At 56.1% G+C, this 24,854-nt stretch overlaps 1 protein-coding gene across 1 annotated transcript in view; it reads right to left on the bottom strand.

Moving 5' to 3' along the window:
- Positions 1-24,854, bottom strand: part of DGKD (diacylglycerol kinase delta) — a 109,398-nt gene that overhangs the window by 5,748 nt on the left and 78,796 nt on the right. Inside the window, 18 exon segments of the mRNA XM_007445732.1 lie at positions 3,233-3,352; positions 4,260-4,352; positions 4,437-4,548; positions 5,493-5,644; positions 5,901-6,035; positions 7,054-7,167; positions 8,130-8,237; positions 8,379-8,475; positions 10,127-10,237; positions 12,470-12,566; positions 13,765-13,893; positions 14,700-14,861; positions 17,372-17,651; positions 17,728-17,827; positions 17,912-18,006; positions 19,119-19,203; positions 20,153-20,292; positions 22,922-23,030. Of these exon segments, the coding sequence (XP_007445794.1) occupies positions 3,233-3,352; positions 4,260-4,352; positions 4,437-4,548; positions 5,493-5,644; positions 5,901-6,035; positions 7,054-7,167; positions 8,130-8,237; positions 8,379-8,475; positions 10,127-10,237; positions 12,470-12,566; positions 13,765-13,893; positions 14,700-14,861; positions 17,372-17,651; positions 17,728-17,827; positions 17,912-18,006; positions 19,119-19,203; positions 20,153-20,292; positions 22,922-23,030 (2,239 nt within the window).

Raw genomic sequence — 24,854 nt, 5'->3', positions numbered from 1 at the left:
TGAATGAAAGAAAGTAAAACAAATTACTAGAAAAATGAAACTCCCAAAAGGCATACAAAATACAAAACCTCAGTTTTTTTATCAGGACTTCCCTGGTGGCGCAGTGGTTAAGAATCTGCCTGCCAACGCAGGGGACACAGGTTCAAGCCCTGGTCTGGGAAGATCCCACATGCCGCGGAGCAACTAAGCCCGTGTGCCACAACTACTGAGCCTGCGCTCTACAGCCTGTGAGCCACAACTACTGAGCCTGCGTGCCACAACTACTGAAGCCCGCGCGTGCCTAGAGCCCATGCTCCGCAACAAGAGAAGCCACCCCGATGAGAAGCCCGCGCACCGCAACAAAGAGCAGCCCCCGCTCGCTGCGACCAGAGAAAGCCCAAGTGCAGCAACAAAGACGCAACGGGGCCAAAAATAAATAAATAAATTTATTTTAAAAAATTTATTATTTTCAACATAAATAAAGTTTCCCTCTCAAGTGCTTCAAAGTTTCTAAATGCTTCCTCTCAATTTCTACAACGATAACAGAGAGTTTCATACCATCAGTAGTAGTCCCAGTTTAGAAAATGATCAGATTTTCAAAATGTCCTCTGGGCAACAGAAAAGAAAGTATTTTCCCTCTTTGCAGAGTATAAAATTCTCTCTATAGAGAAGCATGATATATACTTGTATATATATTCTACATATACGTATTCTATCAACTTGCTTTGTTCAGATGTTGTGACAGTTTGTTTTACGTGATTAATCACGGACTGATAGGGATAGCTCACACTACAAAATTGGGATTCTGACACTTCCTATCATTTCAAGAAGTTGTAGCTTTACGTATTTTATGCATGTAAAGATTAAAATTTTGGGGGTCATCAGTAAAAGAACAGACAGAAGAGTACATATTTCCAAACTAGTAGAGGGGACAACCAGAATTGTGTGGGGAGAGACTCATCAATCGAAAAGGAGAAACGAAAAGAAACAAAAAAATGGGACAAACAGCACAAAATATGGTAAAAATATATCTAAATATCAGAATCATAACAAATGTAAATAGACTGAACTCTCCAATCAAAACACAGAGTACTATACCGAATAAAAACCCAAAATTTAACAACGCTATTTATAAGAGCGACACTCCAAATAAAGCGTGAAAGTGTAAGTATGAAAAAGAATATACCAAACAAGTGGACTTGAAAGCAAAAAGAATTAATAAAGGTCTTTATATAATGATGAAAATTGTATGCATCCAATAACATAACCTCAAAATACATATAGAAAATATACACAAAACCGCAAGGATAAATTGAGACATCTACATTCACGGTCAGAGTTCAACAGTAACTGACAGATCAAGAAGACACAAAAATAAAAAACAAAGTAAGGACTTAATGACGTAAATAATTACAACTGGATATAAGGTACATTTATAAAAACTGACCACCTTTTGGGCCATAAAGTAAGTTTCAACAGATTTCAAAGGACTGGTAACATACAAACAACTGCCTTTGAACACAGTGAGATTAAGTTAAAAATCAACAAAAAACTTCCTAGAAAAAAATCTCACATAGTGGGACATACAACTCATTTAAATGCTATATTAGGACAAGATTTTATCATTATTATAACCATCATAAGTTTATCTCAGAATTATACAATATATATACCAATATAAAGTGATCCTCTATCATTTACTGCCTTAGGTATGCAATTCTATTTCTACATTGTTACTTTGGATTTTTTCTTGTGTTTTCTTGAAATTGTTTTATTTTTAATCTTCCTGGGTCACAATTTTTTATTGAGGGTATGGAAGAGAAAGCTGGGCTCCTGTGACTAGTATTTGGTTAGATTTCTTTTTTGTTTAGCACAATCTGAGGATACTTTGCTTTAGAGGAGCAGCTATATTATTTCCTGTTCTCTTATTTTTACACCGTTAGCCCCACCTTTACTACTCCTTGTATTTTCTCTTGTGACACAGACCACATTCTGCTTGTGTCCTTTGTGGTGATTCAAAAAGACACACACCTTTTCAATTTTACTAAAAGCTACCTTTAAAAACTACGTTAGTTTTTAAAACATAATTGACTACCTTTCTCTAATTATCAAAGTCAAGAACTTTCATGAACCTTCCTCCACCGTAAGAGGAGGGACTTAATGTGCCCTCACTCCCATCCATGTCCTCTTCCCTGTCTCCCCACTGCACTGTCCACACTTCACAGGCTTTGACAGCATAATCTGGAATCACAGGCCTAGGTTACCGCTACATTTGTTGGAATATTTTACGTATTATTGTTTTAGCAATTTTCTTTAAATGAAACTTCTATATTTATAATTAACTACAAATTTTGATGAGCCTGGCCTGGCCCTCTGAACCAAAATGTCCTCATTCTTCAGTTGTTGAGTTTTGTTTCTTGGCTGGAAGGCCTCTGAGTCAGTTGTCCAGGCGGGGTGCACATTTGTCAACAAACCCCTGCATGTTCAAGAAGAGCTCTGGACTGCCGGCCGCCTGTCCCCTCGCTCTACTGCTGCCCATGGGTCCTAACAATCGAGCCGGCAGCAGGGGCGCCTAACGTGTCTAGCAGTTCTTTACCTGGTGAACTTTTCTCCTGGCCCACCTCTGTTCCACCCCTGAGAGGAAGGCCATCTAGGGTTTGCCCCTCTCCAGGTGCTGCCCGCAAAAACCAACCACTCAACAACAAGCGCCTCTCCAGGGCCTTCTTCCTGCCTCTCCTGCTTCAGGAGACACTACCCCCAGGGCGCATATGCCCAGGGTCCCAACTGTTGCCCAGCTATAAGACCTGCACAAGCTGGCATCTCTAAATACGCACAACAGAAAAGCGTGACTGTGAGTTGAACACAGCAACTCTGCCCCTGTCAACAATAAACTCCCAAGAAGTTGCTGTTTAGCCAACCGATGTGCCTCCACACTGGGGGCAAATAGTGGGGCTGGGCTCAGTCTTCTTTCCACCTATGTCCTGGACAGCCCCGCAGTTCTGTTGCCGAGGGCAACTTGTGCCCCAGTCACCAAGGGTCATTCTTAACAGCAATTCCCAATTCCTTCCTACCTGCCGAAGTTCATCTCTGTGCCTTGAGGGCATCTTAAAAGAGAAGTGTGGGAGGTCAGATCAGGGGCTGCAGGACCAACACCATCTTAATCCCAAAGCTGCACAGAGCACATGAGTTCAGGCACTGAAGGGAGTGCCACTGTGTCCAGGGACACCACGCTGAAGCCCTGTGACCCACATACCTCTTCATCACCAGGCTCCATGGGCTGGCACAGCCAGGGGGTGTCCGCCAGCTTCCTGAGCTGTTGGTCCATCTCAACGAGGGCGGCCGTGAGCCGTTCCTTCTGAGGGGGATCCAACTGCTGCTCCAGGCAGGGAGGGAAGAGACACAGCTGGTTACAGGGACCTGGGGCCACGGCAGAGCCCCACCCAGACATGAGGTCTGCTCCAGGGTCTGGGCTGCTCTCACACAGTTTTCTAAAAACTTGCAAGGAAACTGAGTCCCAGAACGCCACTTAAGGGCCAGACTCAGAACCTCCCCTCGTAAGTAGTGTCGGGTGAGAGAATTAAACTCTCCTCTCGTAAATGATGGGGGAGACTCGGCTTGTCTAAAATCGCATCAGCAGGGCTGACAGGTCACCTGCTCTGGTTTCCTCGGGACCCTCTCTCGGAAGCGGGGGAGCAGCCCACCTGCACCAGAGCACAGGAAGCATGGTGGGGCCGCAGAGGCAGCAGCTGGAACGTGTCAGGACGGCGCAGTATTTTGGAATGAGAGTGTGGAACTGGACTCTTAGGGCAGTTCTCTAGTGACTTTGCCTCCTTGACCTCCCTCCTCCTCGTTTTTTAAAACAAGGAGGTTGGCCAGGTGCTCTCTCAGGTCTGCCCTGCGCTAGCTTCTGCGGTTCAATCGAACTCCAGCCGCACGCCTCCGCAGGGCTGACTCATCAGCCAGGTTGCAGGGCTGAGCGAGGAAGGCGGCCGACTCTGGGCGCAGGGAAAAGGCCGGCCAGCCTGGCCACGGCGGTGGCCGCACACCTGGGGGGTCTGGGGCAGAGTGCTGTCTACGACACAGGAGGTCCCGTCCGCCAGTCTCGGACACCCTGGAGGTGACGTGGTGAGATGCGGCCAGAGGGTTTGAGCATCACCACACCGTCAGCTCAGATGGCCTCTGAGGCCCCTCCGACAGGGGGCCTAGAATTCTCAAGGCCAGGGATCCTGGGCTGAGGTGGGCTGCCCTCTGTGCACACAGTAAGCGGCCCCCCAGCTCACCAGGGCCAGCTTCCCCGCCAGCAACAGCTCCGTCTCGCTGCGCAGAGCTCTGACGTTATTCACCATCTCCAGCACGAAGCTGCAGCTCAGCCCCTGGGAGGAACCAAAACAGACACCGTGGAGACGTCCCGAGGGCGAAAGGGGCCCACAGGAGAAAGGCCGGAAAAGCGCAGGCACCTCTGCGGCCCTGGGCTTGCCGTACACCCGGTCCATGGCCTTGGAGCTGGCGTTGACGGCGTGGGCGAGCTCCTGCTCCACGTCTCGGTGGGACCGTGCTGCTTCCCGGATGCTGGAGGGAGACACGGCGCTCATCAGACCGAAGAGCAGCAGCCTGCGAGTCACCTCGCTGGAACACAAGCCCAGGTTCGGCCCAGAGGGCCGACAAGACCACGACTCGACCGTGGTGACCCGTGACAGCCGATCGTTTCCTGGCCGGTGGCGGAGGAGGCCTTAAATGGGAAATCTGACAACAAAATCCCAAACTTTTCTACAAACTCAGCCAAGGCGGTAATGCCCAAAATGAGACCTACACCTTGTAAAACAGCGAGCGGGTAAGTAGCAGGAGGCAGAGGAGGAGAAAGCCAGGAAGAAGCTAGACGGCCATGGAGGGGCCCCCGGCCTGCGCACGGCTCCCAGCAGGGGGAGGGGAGGCACAATGCAAAGACAGCGCCAGACAGCGGCTGAAGGGGGTCAGCGGATGTGGCCACCAAGAGGTCACCAGGCGGAAGGGCCATGCTGGAGCCAGGTGGGTGGACACAGCGGGGGGCGGGGAGAATGGACAGTGGGCAGAGCAGCGACCACCATGCTGGAAGGTCCAGAGTAGAAGGAAACGCCTTTGGCTGTTGGCTTTTGTTTTTTCAAAATAACTACAAGGTCTGCTTCTTAAGAGCAAACCCGCTCTCTGGGGGCTAAAGGAGGCAGGAGGGGTACTATTCTCAGAGATCCGGGATAGGCTGTAAAACCTATGAGCTGCCTCTGAAAACGCCTGTGGTGTGAAGCTTCCACCTGCATAAACCCCGAGTAACCCCTGGAAGACCGTCAGTGAAAATACCAAAGCCCGGGGTTAGCAGAAACCTGGGCCGAGCCCTCGTGAAGGAGGCAGATGGCACATAAGATCCGGCAGGGGCATCTCAACGCCTGCGGCCCAGCCACGGACCTGGGTCATCCCAGTGACGTCAGGGGGCCTGGGCACTCTCGCGGAGGAGTGGACCACGGAGGGAAGGTGGCGCCCACCTGTGGATGAGGGCCCCCGCTGCCTGCCCAAACTGGTCCATCTGGTTGGCTTCCTCCTCGGACAGCATCTCCGGGTGCAGAGAGAAAGACGGAGGGCGGGGCAGCTCACACTTCTGCTTGTCCTCCCAGGACTTCAGGGTGTTCTCAAAGGCCTAGGGCGCAGAAGCCAGTGTTACACTCTCTCCTGCGAGCACACATCTAACAACAAGCACTGCTGGGACACTAGCGGGATAACCGGCTAGAAAGGGAGTCATTCTTTTTAACGCTGCGGGGAGAGGGAGCGGTTCTAGAAATTAGAGCCCTGTTCACTTAATCTTCAAAAAAAATTAAATTCCTGGAACAAAACGTTAAAAACTACAGGCCTTCTCCTAGAAGGGGCACATGTGCGCCGCAGGCAGTCCATCTTACCCGATCCCTGGTGAGCGTCTGTGCCCGGTTCTTGTGGATAATCCGAATGTACCCTGGTGGCTGGATCCAGGCCTCTCCATCCACCTGCACAGGTACGCCCTCATCCCCCAGGATGGAGATCTTCACCGTGCGACACTGAGCAAACATCACAGCCATCCCCAAGCTGCACCCAGGAGCCTTCAAGCGCTGTCAGCACCACAGGCACCGTCCTGCCCTACACACCCCTGCACTGGCCGGCTGACCCCTGGGGTGACACCATACCCCGCCCCCCCCCAGCCTCTGGGATCAGAGCATCCCCGCCTACAGCGCAGCTCATGGAGCCCAGGGGGTCTGCCCCACCCCGCTCCCACTGCCCTGCACCCAGCACCGCCATCTGTGATCGCAGTGCGGGGAACTCGGTGCTCAGACACCAGCACCAGGCCCAGGGCGGGGACACATGACCACCAAGAGCTGCTGGGTCCCTGGGCACGTGAGGACACTCCCAGGACAGAGCAAACACCTAACAAGTGCTCCTCTTTTCAACAAAAAATACTGCCAAGAAATTAAAATTGTGAAATTCAACCAGCCCATGGTGGGGACAGAAAGGACTGGGGTTCAGGGGAGCATGAACTCCCCATCTCTGTGCCTGAGAACATCACCCGCCCCAACCCCACCGACAGACACACCCTTCCCAACCCGTTACCAGAAGTACCGGATGGGGAACCCACCCTGCCACCCGCTAGCCGGGCCTCCGAGCAGCCGGGCGAGGCCACGCACTCGGCCTCTGTTCCCAGACTCAGGCTGCGGCTTCCTAAGAGCTGCAGGCCCAGAGGCCAAGGTCAGCCAGGCCCGCCTCATCTCACCCCACCTCAGCAGGGGTGGGCAGGACACAGGTGGTACCCATAGAGTGAGTCAGGGAGGGAGCTCAGGGAGGGTACAAGCCAGCCCCAGTTTCGAAAGTATTTTTTAATTGTCAAAACACGGCAGGTGAGAACGGGCTCTGGACCAGGGGGAGGCCGGGGCGATCCTGGAAAAGCACCCACTCCCCGGGGCTCTGCACCCTGGGGGCCCATTTATCTCGAGAGCGCGGCTCTGGGCCAGGCCTGCCACCCCAAACGTGTGTGAGCCACAGCTCCACCCAGGCCCCTCCCACCTCCAGGACCACAGCCAGTACCTGAGCGATTCGGTGATGCTGCAGCTTTATGACACGGGAGACGGCCATCTGCATGCTGCCGAACACTGCGACCACCTCCAAGATCTTGTCATCGAAAGACGGGGCTGCAAAGGTCTGGAAGGGCCGGCGTTAGAGCTGACCTCTGCTCCCAGCTTCCCTGAACATGCCCCCCGCCACGCGCATCCTTCTCACCTGGGGGCCGCTGCATTGGCGAGAGCCCGACAGGCCCACTAGTAGGAGAAGCTACGGGGTGAACACTTGCTGACGGGTCTCCACGTCAGAGCCTGAGAGCAGCTGCCTGAGATCAAACCCCAGGCCTGCCACTCACTAGTGTGGGAGCTTGGGCAAGTTACTGTCTCTCTACCTGGGTTCCCTCATCTGTAAAACGGGGCTAACACAGGTACGTTCCTCACAGGTTCTCATGAGGGCCGTCAACAGGCACAGTGCTGAGAAGGACTGGCACACACTCAGTGTGCAGCCGGTGTCAACTGTTTTTATTAGCTATTATGTACGAAGGAAGTCAGGCCCCTGGTTAAAACCTATCAATACCCCCAGAGTTCTCGGCATAAATTCCAAATCCCTCCCTGGCTTACACAGCCCCGCGGGAGCTCTGAACTCTCCGTGCTCCACCCAGCACGCACACCACCAGCGAGCCTCCTGCCCGCACCCGGCCCTGCCTGGCCGCCAAGCCTTCACATACGCTGCTCCTTCCTCCTGCCCCATACCCACCTGACCTGTCCAACCCCACGTCACCCCCAGGTCTCAGTGTAGGTGTCCCTCCTCCTAGGAGCCTTCCCAGATCTGGGCCCGGATTCCAAGCCACACCTGCGGCCACACCTGTCCTGCCTGGCATCCCTTTGTCGAGGTCGTGGGAGCGGGGCCTGCCTGCCTTGCTCTGTGCTGCGCCCCCGCTGCCGGCAAAGGGGCCCCGCTCCACCCGTCCCTCCGCCTCACTGACAGAGCACCCCCAGAGCAGGAGGCTCCACCATGGCTCCCGAAGGGGCAGCCTCTCGGGACCCCGCCCCCATCCCCTTCCCTGAGCTCGGGCCCACGCCGCCCAGCACCCCCGTACGTACATCGTCCTCCTTGGTGCCCCCCCAGAAGTTGGTCCCTCCAGCATAGCTGGGAATGTTGAGGACAGCAATTCCCTGGAGACTGGGCAGTGGGATGGGTCGCCCGTCACACTGAGTGGTAGAAATGCGTAAAAGGAGAGAAGAGAGATCCAGGCTTCAGCCGGGGGCTCCCTCCCCTCAGCACACCGCCCTGGGCTAAGGCTGAGGGGCCACTGGGTCAGCAGAGGGGCCGGCAGGGGGCCGCCTGCTCACCTCCAGCAGGACCTTCTGCTCCAGGTTCTTGTAGGTTCTGTGCAGCAGCTCTCTGGTGCCGAGGACTCCGTACCACATCATGTTCTTGGTTCGACTCCTAGGGGTAGAAAGCAAAGGACTGACGTGGGTCTCAGCTTTCTCTACACAGCTACCTACGGCCCTTGCTGCCACCTCATCACAAATGGGTCACACCAGGCAATCACTCCCAGCAGCGACACCATTAAGATGAGGAGGACATGCCCTTGTCACATATCCACACGAGACAGGCTAAAGAGATATATTCACTGACCAGAAATTCTGCTAAAGAGTAACACTGCCAAGAAAGTAAACACACCCTGAGAGGTAAAAAAGGTAAGACATTACAGAACCTCACAAAAAAAACCATATAAATCACAATTTTTTTCCAGCTATAAAATTATGCTTGCCACAGAAAATTTGGAAAGGGCAGAAAAGCACAAAGGAGAATTCACAACCCTCACATCTGTAAGTACCGATGATAAATGCTTCAGTGTATTTCCTTAGGAACTTGATTTACAGCTGAAATAGTGGTAACTGTGCACTTCGCCCTGCACGGAGAGCACCGCCCTGTGTCCTGAGCACGAATGACCACAACGGGGCACTTCCCACCAGCACTCGCTGAATTAACCCCTTTGATGGGTCTCTACTTGTTCCCACCCCTGAGCTCTATGACGTACATGGCAGTGGCCCTTGGTAAACGCCTCTTTGCCGAAGTTCCCAATTACTTTTTAAGGGTAGATTTGTAGAAGTGGCATCTTCTAAGCAGACCTTCTCAAAGATGCAAACTCAGGGAAGATTATATACCAGGATCCCAAGTGTCTAAACATATGTCACGTGTGGCCTAGCTCCTCGCCTGCTCTGCTCTGCTCTGATAAATTACATGCGTTTCGATGCCTTTTCAGTTGTATTCAGACTAACGGGGGCATCTTCAATGATTTGGGCTCCCATCATGGCTGTGTAACAGGGATGCCCCCTGGGGACCTCTGAGGCTTTTCTGACACTCGAGCCCCAGAGCTCCAAGGCTTTTGAGTTCTTATGCTTGATTTTGTTTTCTGAGAAAGGTCCAACCATACAGGAGTCGGGGGATTGCCGGGAAACTCCTCGGGTGTCACTGTGAGCCCCTCCCTCCGAGTGACAAGGGCACCTGGCGGGGGCAGGTCTGCAGGCTCTCCAGCAAGGGGCCCCCTCCTCCTGCATCAATGGCTGTTCTCCGTCCAAACTGCACACCAGCTTCCCTGTCTCTAGTTCTAGAAAGTCACAGCTGAACAGTCTGCCCTCCAGGTGACGGTCACCATGGGGTGGGGCAGGAGACATCAACCCCCTTCTTCCCTTGTCATGTCTCCCCGCAGGAGAGGACTTTCTACTTCAGCCAGGAGGAAACCTTCCCATTTCTCTCCGTCCTCTCCCCGGCCAGGGGGAGACAGTACGTGGTGATTTAGGGGAGAACCTGAACACCCCCAGCGAAACCCCCGCCCCGGGGTCTCTCCTGTGGCATTTGCCTGCTCGAGGGCCTTGTGGGGGAGCAAGCCCTAACCCCACCTGAGGGTGACATGGAGATGCCACTGCCGTGGCCACGACACACAGATGCACCCCGCTTTCTGACAAGGCATTTGGGCTCCGTGTCTGTACTCTGCCTGAGGGCTCTGTGCGCCCCAGAAATTACCCCACGGCCGGAAGGAGAAACCACCACAAGACCCAAAGGACAGGTGTGCGCAGGAGCCGGCACCCACCTGCATTTCTCTGGGTGCTCGTCACGCTTGTTATTGAAGTCCAGGGAGATCTTCGCATCCAGGCCGATGCCAAAATAATTGTTCATGACGCACTTCTCTGTGTAATACTCTCTGCAAAGGGGTGTTTCACGCCATTTAGAACAACCCTGCATGCCAGTCTCTAAGCAGTTCTTCCTGAGGGCAAAACTCAGTTTTTTTGTTTGTTTGTTTGTTTGTTTTTCGGGGGGGTGGGCGGGGAGGTAACAGCATTACTGAGATGTAACTCACATACCATACAATTTACCCACTTAAAATGTCCAACTCCATAGTGATTGTTCATGTATTCAGAGTCACGACAATCAATTTTAGAACAGCTCATCACCCCAAAAAGAAAGTCCACATCCTTCAGCCATGAGCCCCAACCCCTCCCCAGCGCTGGCAACCACTAATCTGCTTTCTGTCCTCTGCGGACTTCCAGATTCTGGATGGTTCCTAGAAATGAAATCACACAGCGTGTGGCCCTTTGTGTCTGGCTCCCATCACTGAGCACGTTTTCACGCCACGAACACTGGGTTCATCTGAGTTCAGTGCTTCAGCCCGGTTAATGGGGAACAGCGACGACCCACTGCAGGGATCCTTGGCTGATGGACCTTTGGGCTGCTTCACTTTTGAGCTATGATTTGTGAACACTCGTACACACGCTTCAGTGGGGACATATTTTCTCTTCTCTTGGGAGTAACCCTAGGAAGGGACCTGCTGGGCCACGTGGAAACCCTGGTTTTTTGTTTGTTTGTTTGTTTGTTTTTGTTTGCTTGTTTTGGGCGGTACGCGGGCCTCTCACTGTTGTGGCCTCTCCCATTGCGGAGCACAGGCTCCGGACGCGCAGGCTCAGCGGCCATGGCTCAGGGGCCGAGCCGCTCCGCGGCATGTGGGATCCTCCCGGACCGGGGCACGAACCTGCGTCCCCTGCATCGGCAGGCGGACTCTCAACCACTGCGCCACCAGGGAAGCCCAAAAACCCTGGGTTTTGAGGAACCGCCAGACTGACTTAAAAGTGGCTGCCCCACCTCACGTTCCCATCAGCAACGTTAAACCTGATGACATCCGTGGCACACACGCTCACACGTGCTTACACCCTGGATCCCAAAACGTCCCTCAAACGTCCCTAGACCCAATCAAAGCAAAGTCCCCAATTTGAAAATGTCCAGCCCAGCCCCCCCATCCCAGGTCCACTGCAGATAAGACTCCTTTCGGCCCCTCACCCCCGTGAACGAGGCCTGCCACACCATGCTGGGGAGAGAGGACAGGAGAGCAGCTTGTGTCTCCCCAGGGGAAGGAGAAGCCTCTCCCTGAAGGAAGAGACCACAGCCCTCGCTGCCAGGTGTGGAAATGCAGGGACCTCGGGTGACAGAAAGAGACAGCACATCTAGTTCCGGAGGCCTCTGTGGGCGCTGCTCATGTAAGGCTACAGCTCTGGCCTTTTTGGGGAGAACAGCTCAGGAAGGGTCAGGACCAGAGCCCTTGACAGGCCCCGGCGTGAGGAGCAGACAGGAGGGTGGTGCCAGGCTGGGGACAAGGACGCGGGCCAGCACTGGAGCAGGTATCGGAACCCAGGCCACCCTGCAGGAAAACTGGCTGCCACTGTGCAGGCTTGCAGCTCTGCTTCCCGAAAGCCAGAGTCTCTGAACCGCACCTTTCTCACTGTTACTCTCCCCACCACGCCGGACACACATGGTGGACAACTTTTAACCAACTGCCGCTAGCCACTAGCTGCCCAGAACTTGCTATCAGCCAGCAGAAAGGGAAATCTAGAAGGCTGGGCTTTCAAAATACCATTTGTCCCCGCAACGGTCTCTACACACACGAGAACAAGCTGCGCGAAAGCCCTCACTGCCTTTGATGCTGGACAGTGGACACAGCACGTGGCGCGCAGAGCAGCGTCGGGTCTTCATTCCCCAGAGGACAGCATCTCCCCAGGCACGGCGAGAAGGCGCTTCCAGCCCGGGAGCTACACTAACGGGAGCAGCAGACCCACCAGAAGGAAGGTGGTCAGGAGGCAGCGCCAACGCAGGGCCAGCAAGGACCGCGGGGAGGACGACTGAGGACACGGGCAGAGTCTCCAAGCCTGCCGAGGCCCCAGAAGGTCAGGCACGTGCCAGGACGACGCCTCCCTTCCCAGACATTCCCAACCCACCCTCTGCCCCGGGCGCCTCACACCTTCTAGGTTTTCCTTATTGGCCAACACCAGCTGGAAAAGGGTCACCCAGGCAGCTGCTCACAAATTTCTCTAGTTGATTCCAAGCCAGTTTTCTACATTCCAGCATTCAGCTAACAACATGTCCCCTTGGTTTACCCCGTACTCACAGGTTTTCTGGTTCGGAGTTAAAGGGATCGGCATTAATTAATAATCGACTGATGACTGAACCTCCAGGCAAGGAACCAGACATCCCGGCGCGAACATCTGTAAGGGAGAAAACAGGAGACAGCACTGCCTGACGGCTCCCAAATGAAGAGGCCGTCGTGTCTTTGAGGCTAATGGTCCACATGTTCTTCAGAAGGTTACTATAATGAGATGTTTCTAAAATACCGCATAAAAATGTCCAAACTTTGACAATTAATACTCTCAGGGCAAAAATGACTGTCATAAATCCATAATCACAGAACAAAAATGAACACCGGGTGGTAACCAACACCTATGAGACACATCAGAAAAGAGCTTACGAAGATAGTTCTAATTTAAGAAACCACCAAAATGATCCCTACTGCAACTAATCGTAGGGTCTAGTCATACAACTTTATAAGGCTAAATTCATGAGAAAAGGTTAAACAAGGAACCCTCCAGGTGACGAGAACCCTCAAGATACCTGCACCAATTTTAAAAATTTAAATTATAAACAGTAAGGCTGAGATGGAGCCCTGCTTTTGAACATTCTGCCAATCCATCCCTTCCAGTAACATCTTTGCTGCTTATTAACCAAATCTGTCTCGGCCTCTTTTCCCTAGAGCTTCCGCAATTTTCTTTCTATTCAAATGAGATTCACCTAGCAACTGCCAATCACTTACAGGAGGAGCGTGTGCTCTAGCTTTTGCCCAGCAGGCCTCACGAAGCTGCCTCATGAAGCTGGTTAAGGGACCATTCCCTCCCACTACAGACACACAGTGTTATCGTGACTCCCCCCGAGGGAAGAAGCAACAGGAGCTGCCTTGACATGATCCTGGGCAGAATGAAGGCAAGGCAAGGGGACTGGGCCCGACTCTCCCGGTAGCCAGCTGTGCTCCTTCTGCAACCATGCTGGAAACAAAGGGGTGATCCACCGGCTCCCCGTCACGACCTGCCGGCCCTTCCCTCTCCACTCAGCCCAACCCCTATTTACCCATCAGCACCCAGCTCGAGTATCACCTCCTCAGTGACATCTTCCTGGGACCCCAGGGCGACGATTTGAATGCCGTCTGCTAACTTTTCATACAGTGACATGACTCTGAAATTCTGCCTATCTTTCCCACGGACCTATGAACTCTTGGAAGACAGGGGTCCGGTCTCGTTAACCCCTCAGACTACTGCCAGGCAGAGCGACAGCTGGGTGCTGAGCTGGAAAGCTTAGCGCCCTGCCTGCGCCCCTCCCCCAGACACACAGGCCTCTGTGCGGTGCCGCACTCACTCGGGAACAGGATCTTCGTGTTCAGTGCTGGCAGGCTGTCCCGGTTTCCTGACTGCGAAGGAAGAGAGGCAGAACCGCCCAGGGACAAGCTTCCTTTGCTTATCAGCTTTTCACATGGGGATTTGGACACTATGAGAACAGAACAGAAAACAGAACACGACTGAGCTACTGGCAGCGTTCATCAGAGAAAGGAGCAGGCGGAGGGGGGCCAAGGGAAGCGAGGAGTGGGCACAAGCGCCACCAGCCGTGGCCGAGCGTGCAAGACGAGGAGCGAGGCAGCGAGCAAGGAGGGGAAGCGAGAAAGGGGACGCAGAGGCGAGCGGGCTCGGGCACCCGCCAAAGAGACACAGGCCCCTGAGGGGCTGGGGCCGTGGTGACGTGAGGTGACCTGATGAGGCCAGGGAGGGGGAGGGGCGGCCTGCAACCGCAGTTGGGCCGCGGGGTCCATGCACGGGCAGAGGGGAGTCCTGCACAGGCACGTGGTGGAGGAAACTCTGGGGCAGGATCTCCCAGTGGCTCGTAAAGGCCATGAGCGAGGGGGCCGCACAGAGTTGGGGCTGTTCCAGGAGGGCTAGGGGTCCCCAGGTGGTGGCCCGTACAGCTGGGTGGTTCCTTACCACCTGGAGCAAACGTGGCATGTGGCCAGCTGCAGCCAGGAGGCCCCAAGCCCTGGGTGAGGACCCCGGGCACGCAGGGAGGTTCAGAGGGAAGCGCCGCCCCAGCAGCAAGGTCGCCCCCTGCCCAGGGTCCCGCCAGGCCTGCACCAGGCGAAAGCAGGTGGTATGTGAGACAGGTCGCCTGTTTGAGACTTTTTACACTTCCAAGTGGCCACAGAAACCGTGAGAAAGCACCTGTAAGCTTCCCAAGGCAAGCTTCTGAGCAGCGCAGACAAAAAGGCCTGATGGCGGCACCGCGGGTCACGAGGGCCGCTGTACCTCTGCGGAGGCTCCTGCCCTTGGCAGCGCCGTGGCCCTCGCCGTGGCCCTCGCCGTGGCAAGCTCTGTCGTCCGACTTCAGGTCCTTCTTCTCCTCCGACTCGGAGAGACCTAAGATGAACCCCTCGTGCTCTTGGGTCTGGGCGTTCTGCTCGTCCACAGCTGTGCAAGGCAAGGGTATTTGTGGCTGAGCGCACGGACGTTACCCCGCAGGCATCGCCGGGCTGGCGGGGCTCCCACTGGACGCGGACCCCCTCCTCATCTCACTCATCTCCCTTCAAACGTCGTCTTGGCTGAAGGCTTAAACCCAAAGCTCCGACCCGTCCCACTCTCTCCCCGGCCCCGGCACACAGGGCACCGGGACACTCGTGCCAGCTGGCTGGGGAGGAGGGCCGAGGGCTGGGAGAGACGGAGGGGAGGGGAGTAACGAGCGAGAGCACGTGCAGCCCGGAGGGAACAGTGCACCCGCCAGTGCGCAGGGGCAGGTCACGACCTCACTATTCTCACTGTAAGCAGCAGCAGGTCGATCTGCTCAGAGAGAAAAGGGTCTGATGAGAGCGGAAAAGGTATGAGATGGTTTCTGAAGGTACCGAGAGAGAGAAGACAAGAAAACGTGCTGGGGAGGATCTCAGGGTCTGGGTGAGGGTGGAGGTAATGAAGTTCACAGGTCACTGTGGTTTTACAGTGTTCTCTTCAAAGCTTAGCAAACAGAGTCTAGGAAAAGGGAGCAATCGACTGGGCGAGTCTCTAACCCTATGCAGGGGTGCCTCTCTCCCCCAGGCCGACTAAGGACAGTCAGCAGTGGCATCCTGGACACCAGGGCCGATGACCTGTCCAGGCCCCGGGCCCCTCGACCACTGCAGCCGGCGCCTGCCTCAGACACCACAGTGCAGACGCTCACCCACCTTTTTTTTTTTTTCTTTCTGTTAAAAGTATTTTGTCTTGTTTTAATATTTCATCAGCTTTATAGGGTTACAATTGTCTTAAATATTTCTGCTTTAAATACAATCTGCACATAATGTTATAAAATGTAAACTTTCAGTGTCCTTTTCAATTTCAAAATCACACCTTTTTTTTTCTTTTTCTGGTCTTTTTTTTCCCCCCCTCCCTTTCAGTACCTGAATGTCCTGCAAAAACTGAAATAAATCGTCACAGGCTGCCCCACCGCGGCCAGAGCGCGACAGGCTGGGCCCGGCCAGAGGTAGAGAGTAGTTTTACATCTTTTTATTGGAAGTTTTCTCTCCCTGTAACCCGAGTTCAGGCGCCGTCCCCACACCCTCTGACAAACCCCAGAGAAACTGAAATTTCACATGTCAGGAATGAAAGGCTGAAGTCGTGTTTGCCAACAAAAAAGGCAGAAGCAAAATTAAGAGGGGGAAGAAAGAAAGGATGGTAGTGGGCAAAAATGCTACCAGTGAGAAAAGGGGCTGTACAAACGCACAACTGTTACAAGCCAACCAGCCCCCCCACCACAGCCAGACAGCTACAGCCCTGCGGCTGGTTTGGAGGTCACAAGGAAGCCTCTAGAAGCAGCCCATCCACAAGCACCTCCAGAGCGGGGGGGCCCCTGGAGCCCCTCTCCACCCTGGGTTTGGGGGTCCCCACCCTCAGCGTGCTGCTGAGCCCCGCCTGTTCTGGAGTGGACAGCACTCCGCCCCCAACCCCTTATGTCCCAGTTTGCATAAGGGGTGCTGAGCGGCACCCTGGAAACCCCCCCCCACAGGCAGCGGCGGGGCTGGGGGGCGCCCCAGGCAGAGGCAGGGACCCTGGGGGCTGAGCGCCCGCTGGCCCCGGGCCCCCCTCGCGTTTCCACAGCTGGTGGACTCCCCCTGCCCCGTCCCCTACAATCATCAGCATCGCCCAGCACCGCAGGCACACACCGAGTTAGACCCCGGGGGAAGGAGCCTCCCCTGCGGGACACCCGCTCCCCCAGACACCCGCGGATGCTCAACAGGACGCACAGGGGTGGGACCCTGAGCTGGGGGCTGGTGGGGGTGGGCGGCCAGGCGGGGGTTCTGGCATCAGAAGTCAGACCTGAGGCAGAAAGAGACTCACAGTCGGGCCGCCCGCTGGCAGAATGGGGGGTGGAGGGCAGCCGCCCGCGCTCCTGCGGTCAGGTGTCCCCCTGTCTCTGAGCACCGCCCCGGCATGCCTGGCCTCCGACCCCATCCTCACCTCTCTGTCCCTCACATGGTCGTACAGTTTCATCCCCCACCTCTGGCCCGGGCCCACCTCCCTCATGGGCACAGGGCCGTCCTCCGCGGGTGTCCTCAGAGCACCTCAGGTCTCAGCACGGAGGCTCTCCTCAGACCCCCCGCCCCCGGAGACAGTCCCACCTGTAAGCGGACAAGGCCTGGCTGCGCCCGAGGTCTGGCAGAGCTGCCACAGGTGAGGACACTTCCAGGGAGTGGGTCCCCCAACACGCTCCCCGCATGTGCCCGCGCGAGGCACCTTTCCACCAGCTGGGGGCGCCCTCTCGGCTATGCCGTCCGCTCAGTGTCTTTCCATCGGGCACAGGCCCTGAGGAAGGAGGCGCTGGCCTGCGCAGGCGGTCCAGAGCGGCTCTGGCCTACACGGTGGGTCCCTCTGTGTCTCGCGCCACGTTCGGGGGGAAACTGGGAGCGCCCAGGGCTGGCCTGCAGAAAGCCCCGCGGCATCCAGAGCCCGGCTACCTTTTTCTGTGTGCTCTATGATCTGGCGAATCGCCTTCTTCAGGCTGTTGGCTCTCAGCATGAGCTGCTCCCGAGGACGGAATATCTGCGGCCGGGCTGGGCAGGCCGACCCCACGGCGCGGTCCCCGGTGGAGCTGGAGCCACAGCTGCCACCTGCCCCCTCCCCGTCTTCCGCCTCCTCGGCGATGGTGGGGGGCGGCGTGGGCAGAGAGGACGAGGCCTGGGACTCGTCATCCAGGGTCTTGAGGAGAGAATCCAGCTTCTCTTTCAGGACAGAGCACTGGGCGGGGAACAGAGGAGGGAGTGGAGGGGCTGCTGCCCCGCCCTGACACCCACCCCAGGTGCCCAGGACACACCTTCTTGGCCATGACCTCCGACTCCTCCGAGCTCTCGGTGGTCTTCTCGTAGGCCTTCCCCACCCGAGCCACGAAGTCCTTCACGGTCTCGCAGAGCACTCTGTGGGGGGAAACGCGGGAAGAGGCTTCTAGAGAGACAGTCCTGGCTGGGACCCTGGCTCCCCCAAGGCCACCGGGCACTCACTTGGCTGATGAGATCACCACCGAGTGCTGGTCGGAGGTCAGGATCTTAGAGAGATGGGCCGCGACCGAGTCTTCATAGAAGAGGATCTGCTGCACCTGCCATTGCCCCAAACAGGGCGGGCGACTGTCAGCCCCACGATGGAGTGCGGTGAGCTCGACACTAACCCCCGCCCCTTGCCAGCCAGCCCCAGCTCACTTCACGCTAATCTGACAGATTTCAAAAGCTTCACGGAGCTGTGGACGAAGGGATCTTAACAGAAAAGAACACGGTGATAAAACCTCGTAAATGGCTCGTGTTGCTTTCGTCGGAGATTCAACACCGCCAGCCTGTGCTGGACTGGAGTCCTGAATCCCGCGTCCTCCTCAGCAGTACAGGCAGCAGGCAGGGTCCTCAGCTGAGGCTCCAGTCACATTTCTCTGCCTGGCTAGAACTCGGCCCAGGCCCCTCTCCACCTCTCGATACAAATCACCCACTTCACCACTCACCCCTGCCTGCGGAACTGGGGTCGCTCACCCTGTGTGACAAGCCCTCTCTTTAGACCTTGGCCCAGGGTTGGCCAACTTTACTACTGGCCGGAGAGTAAATATTTAGGCTTTGTATACGTACGTATGCTCCCTCTCTTAAAACGTGCAAACCATTCTCTGCTCACAGGCCAGGTCACAGCAGCCCAGGCAGGTGTGGCCTGGGGGGCTGTAGTTTGCCAACTGCTGCCCTTGACCCTCCTGAGGGGCAGACGGGCCCTGGCAGAGCCCTCTGGGCGAGCTGGCCAGCAGCCAGCTCGCCCAGTGGGGTGAGCACGGCTGGGCGCCCAGTGCTGCGCCCGTCTGGGCCCTGAGCGAACCACTGATGACAAAAACCAGCGTAAAGTGAAAAGAAGAGCCGAACACTGAACTAGCACAGACCGACGGCAAAGGTGGGATGTGGAGGAGGTGGGCCCAGAGCAGGAGCCTGGGCTGGGCAGGGGCACCGGCAGCAGGGGTGGCAAGTCCGAGGGGGCCATCATCACAGAGGACCCCAAAGCCGGCGACACCCCAGGAGGCCCCCAGAGGACCACCAATCCTGTGGGGCAGAGGCCATGGGCCGCAGCTCCACCTCGGCTGGCCCTGCGCCTGCGCGGGTCTAACCTAGGGGAGGATGTCTAAGGGTGGAGGCAGGGCCCCAGAGCGGTGAGGACAGTGTGAGCACGCGGCAGGGCAACTGGAAATACCTCGGAGCCCTCATTCAAGTCTTCGGTGACAGTGGAAGAGGAGGCCGGCCGGGGGAGTTTGGTCTCGTAGGCCATGACGCTCCACCTGCACACACAAAGGAGCTCTCAGCAGGTCGGCTTGAGCCCCCAGGCAGGACCCGTGCCTCTCCCACCTCCCCGACTCGTGGCCTGGGGCCTTGATCTTATGACAGCCCTAACTTCATTTTTAAGCCTTTATCTTGACTCCCGTGTCCCTAACCTGGCTCCTCACTTAGCTGAGAACAAACGTCACAACCCATTGGACACTGCAGCTCCACTGAAGGAGGTGAAAGGCATCCCATAATGCTGCTTCTGGGAAAATGGGCTTCCCCTCTCCAGAGCTAAAATCACTCAGCCAGCAGCCAGCTCTCCCGTGGGGGCTGAGCATTTCACAGCCTCCAAAGGCACGCAGGCCTCCCTTCAATAGAGAAGAAACGGTAGAGGCAGCTGGAGAGGGTTCAAGACCACACCTGCTCGTTGCAGCGCAGGAGCCTAAGAGAGAACACGGGCGTTTCAGCAATACCAGGTCCCACAGGCTGTGGTCAGGGGCTTTCACACGTGAGCTCGGCACTAATGATCTCGGCACTAATGAGCTCAGCACTAAGAGCAGCTCGCTGAGAAGAACGTCCAAGTTATTTCTAAACACACAGAGGAGAGCTGTCCAAAACTGAGGATTCTTCTGGGAACATGGGATTGCTCAACTGTGCAATAAGTCTTCCTCATTGCAAGGCTCTGCTGACAGGTATCAGACGAGCCTGCAAAGGCCAAAGGGGACACAGGGCCACCTTCTCTAAGGGCCCAGGGGATCGGGCCTGGCTGGTGAGACCTGACCGCTCGAGGGCACAGCGCCAACCTGTTCTGCTCATCAGCTCTTTCATAATCTGATCGCCAGATAAAGCCCACCAGAAACAAGGATTCCTGCTCAGGCCGAATTTTTACAAGTGAAGAGGGCCTATGGTTTCCAGGGACCCTGGGTTGAGAACACCTAGTCAAGGGGACTCGTGCGGTCCACTCACCTGTCCAGCATCTTGGTGCTGGCTCTTTCCAGCTTCTCCAAGATCTGCGGGAGCTGGGTGTCATCGTCACAGGCCGAGCCCCAGCCTAACACGCGAGCCAGGTCATTCCCTGTGCCGAGGGGCAGCACTCCCAGCTGACACTGAGACACGGGGGGAAGACACGGCGTCAAACACCCTCCTTTTCACCTACAAGGTGTGAGGTCTGATCTCACACGGTGTGGTGCTCGCATTCCAGGCAGAGCCACTAGGCAGAAGAGATGTCTCTCCAATCCGACAGAAAATTCCTCTCCCACCCACAGGCCTGCTTCTCATCTGCTGCCACATCTGACAATCAATCCCCGACAACCGCCCCGATCTGCATTCCCACCTTCACAGCTGTGGCCACAGTGCTGACTGCTGAGTACCTGAAGCCCCGAAGAGTCAGTCTGCACGGCTCTCTTCCGCCTGCTTCTCCGCCCTCTACAGCGCCACACTAACTAACACCTTCCTTCCCTCACAGCACCTTCCACGGCTTTAAGTCCTATCAAGACAGGTGCCAGGACTTCCAGTCTGGCCGTCAAACTGGAGCACAGCCTGGCACTCGGCCTGCACCCCTCCGCCCGTCACTCCCCAGAGACCCCCTGCACTGCTCAGGCCCCGCCCTCCACCTGGAATTCCCACCCAGAGCCCCCTGTGGAAACCCCACCTCACCAGTTCAGTGCTTAGGAAGCTACCCAGACACCAGTTGCCCAAGAGCCTTCGACCTCCGAGCCCGACACGCAGGGTGGGGGAGGGTCCCTGGTCCCCCCTGAGCACGGCACAGCCCGTGGTCACCTGCCGCAGCCACTGAGGGAGGCCCTCCACCCTGCCAGGGACAGCAAGCTGGACAGAGCAGGTGAGAAGGACAAGGAAGCCCCAGCACCGGGGGGAGGCGACCCGGCGCCGGCTTCCAGGAGCCTTAAAGGAAAGGAGCAGGCAGCACAGTGAAGGGACAGTGGCGTTCCGGGAGAGGTGACCTCCCGCCAAGTCAGAGCTCAGACGGGGAGGGCAGTGAGGAGAGAGCAGTCACAGAAGCAGAGGAGGAAGAAGGAGCCGAACTGGGGCCTCACTCTGAGTCTGGACCTTCTCCTAAGCCAAGGAGCCACCGGGGAGCGCTCAGCAAGGGTGCAGGAGCAGAGCCGTCCCAAGGAAGGTCCTCGGGGAGGTGGGGACCGGTGCGGCCCGAGAGGCTCAAGGAGGTGCGTGAGCAGAACGGCCCGAGGGGAAGGCCCCCTCGAGGAGTGGACAGATGGAGCCCGGGGCCAGCCAGATGCGCTCAGCATCACACATTGCCGTGCTGGACACTCCAGGGCGGCAGGTTAACCGGGACGAGGAGGGAGGGTGAGGGAAGGCTCAAGAACTACTGTCAGATCTCCGGCTTGGATATCGGGTAGGATCACGGGCCACAGAGAAGCCAAAGGAAATGATGCTCCCTGAACTCAGCTGAATGCATGAAAACCTGTCTTCCGGACTTGTGATAATGAACTTGGTAACAATCCTGGAAGTGAACAAAACCTAAAATTGGACCTAAGTGTACTGCTCTAACTTCACCACGAGGGGGCAGTGCTCTCTTTCCCGAGCAACTGGCCTCCCTAGAGCTGAGCAGTTACTTGCACACCCCGGGTCCCCGCTCCAGCGTCATTCCAGGAGCTAAAGGCTGACAGCAAAAGGTCCACCCCGCCTACAAAGATCACCAACGTGTTGAAGGACAAGTGACAAATGAGGAAAAATATGGGCAACAAGGAGATCACATTCCTAATATAACAATAATCCTTAGAAATCAATTTTTAAAAAGGTAAATACCCCAATGGAATATTAGGTTAAAAAAAAACATGAACAGATGATTCATTTAAAAATTCATAGTTAATTGAGGATATGCTTGACTTCACCAGTATTAAAGAAATAAAAATGAAACATACCATTTTTTGTCCACTAAGTTGGGCAAAAGCCTTAAGATGTACAATGGACAGCATATGCGAAAAGACAGTTTTATGAGCATTAGGAATATAAACTGGAGAGCAGCCTGGCAATATCACCAAAATTTACATTTGGGTGCTCTTCAAAAAAGAACATAATTGGGACATTGTATACATGGTTTTCACCAGCACTGTCATTATGAAGCAATCTGAGTGTCCATCCATGGGGGGAGATGAGCTAAACCCAGGGCTGGCTCAGCCCTGCCCAGTGGAAAACCATCACATAGGCCTCCATTTAAACTGATGGATCGAGAAGTGCCACAATGTGTTGATTAAAAACTGACACTACACAATATACTGTAAGGGTACCATGAGTCCATTTAAATTAAAACTGCATTGCACACTGTACTATTATATATACATTTGGATAGAGAGGGGTCTGAAGGATAGTTCCTGAAATGTTGGCAGCGGTTAATTATTGGGGGCGGGGGTGTGAGGAAGCTGGAGCAGAAAATAAATCCACACTCAAAAAACAACGCTACTCTGACCTGAAGCTCAAGTATACTTCTGAGCCCTGCTCGCCAGCAGGAGGCATCAGGCAGTAGGCGACATCACTACCCAATAAGGAGCCGCACCCAGATCTGCCCGTGCCCGGGGCCTGCGGGCATGGAAGTGTTCTTTTTGTTGGGTCCCTGGGCCCATGACGCCATCAAGCTACCTGCTCTTCCCTCCAAGACCACCCCAAGGGGACGAGAAGCACCCCCCGAGATGACACAGCCTCTCTGTAACGGTGGCATCGCTCCCCCGTGGGGCCGGCCCCTCCACACCCAGGTACCTGTTTGTGAAGGTTGAGGCTGTCGATTTCAGAGAGGACCCAACCAACACTGCCATCTCCACCACAAACCAGAATCCGGAACGTATCAAACTTCTGGAATAAGCGTAGGCTGCAGAGAAAACAGAACGTCAATGAAATGAGGTCCACTCTAAGGGACAGGTAGCCGACGGCCAGTCAGTCTGGGGCTGGGGGACACCCTCTGTGCTCAAGGCCGACCCTGCAGCCTGTCCCGCGAAAAAGCCTCTCAGAGGCCAGCTGTGCTCAGGCTCCGCCCACTGGGGCCGCCCAGGCGCCTGAGAGCAAAGGCCGCACGCGTCTTCAGGAGCCCCGGGCTGCAGGATCCTGCCCACGCTGTGCCTGTCCTCTGGGCCACTCCGCCCGCCCGGGTGACCGACCCACCCCGTGCCCCTCGTGACTCCAGCTCTGTCTCCTTCCTGTGCTCCTCTTGGCGGCCCTGCCCCTCGCTCGCAGCGTCCCTCCCAGGACACCCGGCAGCCTTCCGTTCACTCCCCGTTCACTCCCCAGCCGCTTCCTGGGTGGCCTTATCCGCGTCTTGGCTTCAGGGATGACACAGACGCTGATGACCCTGAATGACCCTGACGATGATCCCTCGGCTCTCCTGAAGGACAACACCTGCCCTTGTCTACCACAACGTGCCACTCGGTGCTGCACGGGCGCCTCCTCGACTGACGTTTCCTTCCTCAGAGAAAGGCAGAGCCACCACCAAGCCAGTTACCGGGCAGCCCCGTCGTCCCCTCTCGCAACCCCTCCAGGAGCCTCCTACCTGCCTCCCGTCTCCTTCAAGATGCCTCCAATTCATGCTACCAGCCTCATCTTCCCAAAACCAGTGCCGTCGGGTGTCCGGCTTTGGAAGGGGCCGCTTGCTTCCAGGAGAGGTTCAAACCTCAGCGGCCCCCACGGCCCTCCCTGGCCAGGAGCTGCCACCATGTGTCCGCACCTCTGCACACAGCCCACCCTCTGCCTAGAGGGCTCCCTGCCTCCCTCCCCATTACCACAAACTCTCCTCAAATGCTAGCTCAGCGGGGAAACTGAGACCCCCATCTGACTCGTAAGCCCCTTCTCTTGGTTCCCAAAGAAACTGCACACCACACTGCCAACGAGACAGATCGCCTGCCTTGGGCCTGGACTGTCCGTCCGCGCCCGTCCCCCGCAGGCAGGGCGCCCCCTTGGCCGGGCTTTGCATCCAGCACGGTCCGAGCGGGGGGAAGGCCTCAGACAACAAACAGGACCAGGTGACAGGGAACTCGGGACATAACAGAGGGGCAAGGCTGCACCTGAGCTTCAGGCTGGGAGAGAAGCAGCCACACGTGTCCTTTAAGAACACTGACCTCCCTCAGGCCTCCCGCTCTCTGGAGAAGAGGGGACACGTCAAGGCCAGGAATCAGGAAAACGAAGCAGTATCTCTCAGTTTTCTCAGGAGCAGCGTGAGAGCAAGGCTGCTTCCCAGAAACGGGACCTGTCAGGCCAAGAGCACCGCACCTCTGCGGGTCTGCACCTGAATCGTCCTGTCTCGTCCTCAACGCCTACTACTAGCTGTGGGGCTTGCGTGCTTCTCCAAATGAACACGTGCTCATTCCGCCGCCCTACTGTGCAGCCCGCCCTACCCAACACCCCTTCGTGGCATTCCTCCAACACCCCTGGTGCCTCGGGGAGCAGCAGCCTGCACCTGTCTGGTGCATCCCCGCAGGGCACCTCCAGGGTCCCTCCAGGGAAGGGGGTGCTGTCACCAAGGAAACAGGCTAGAGAGCTGCCGCCGGTGACCATTCTCCAACAGCAGGTCTCTCCAACCAGAACCAGGCTCAGGTCACAGGAGCACCCAGCTCCAAAACCAACACCCTCCAGGGAGCCTCCCAGGAGCACAGCCCCCCCCCCCCCCCCCCACCGCCAGCTCTTCCCGCCACGTCCGCCCCCG

Source organism: Lipotes vexillifer, unplaced genomic scaffold (genome assembly GCF_000442215.2).
Source record: "Lipotes vexillifer unplaced genomic scaffold, Lipotes_vexillifer_v1.1 scaffold1492, whole genome shotgun sequence".
Lineage (NCBI taxonomy): Eukaryota > Metazoa > Chordata > Mammalia > Artiodactyla > Lipotidae > Lipotes > Lipotes vexillifer.
The sequence above is the reverse complement of the archived record's forward strand: the minus strand, read 5'-3'. Positions and strand labels throughout refer to the sequence as shown.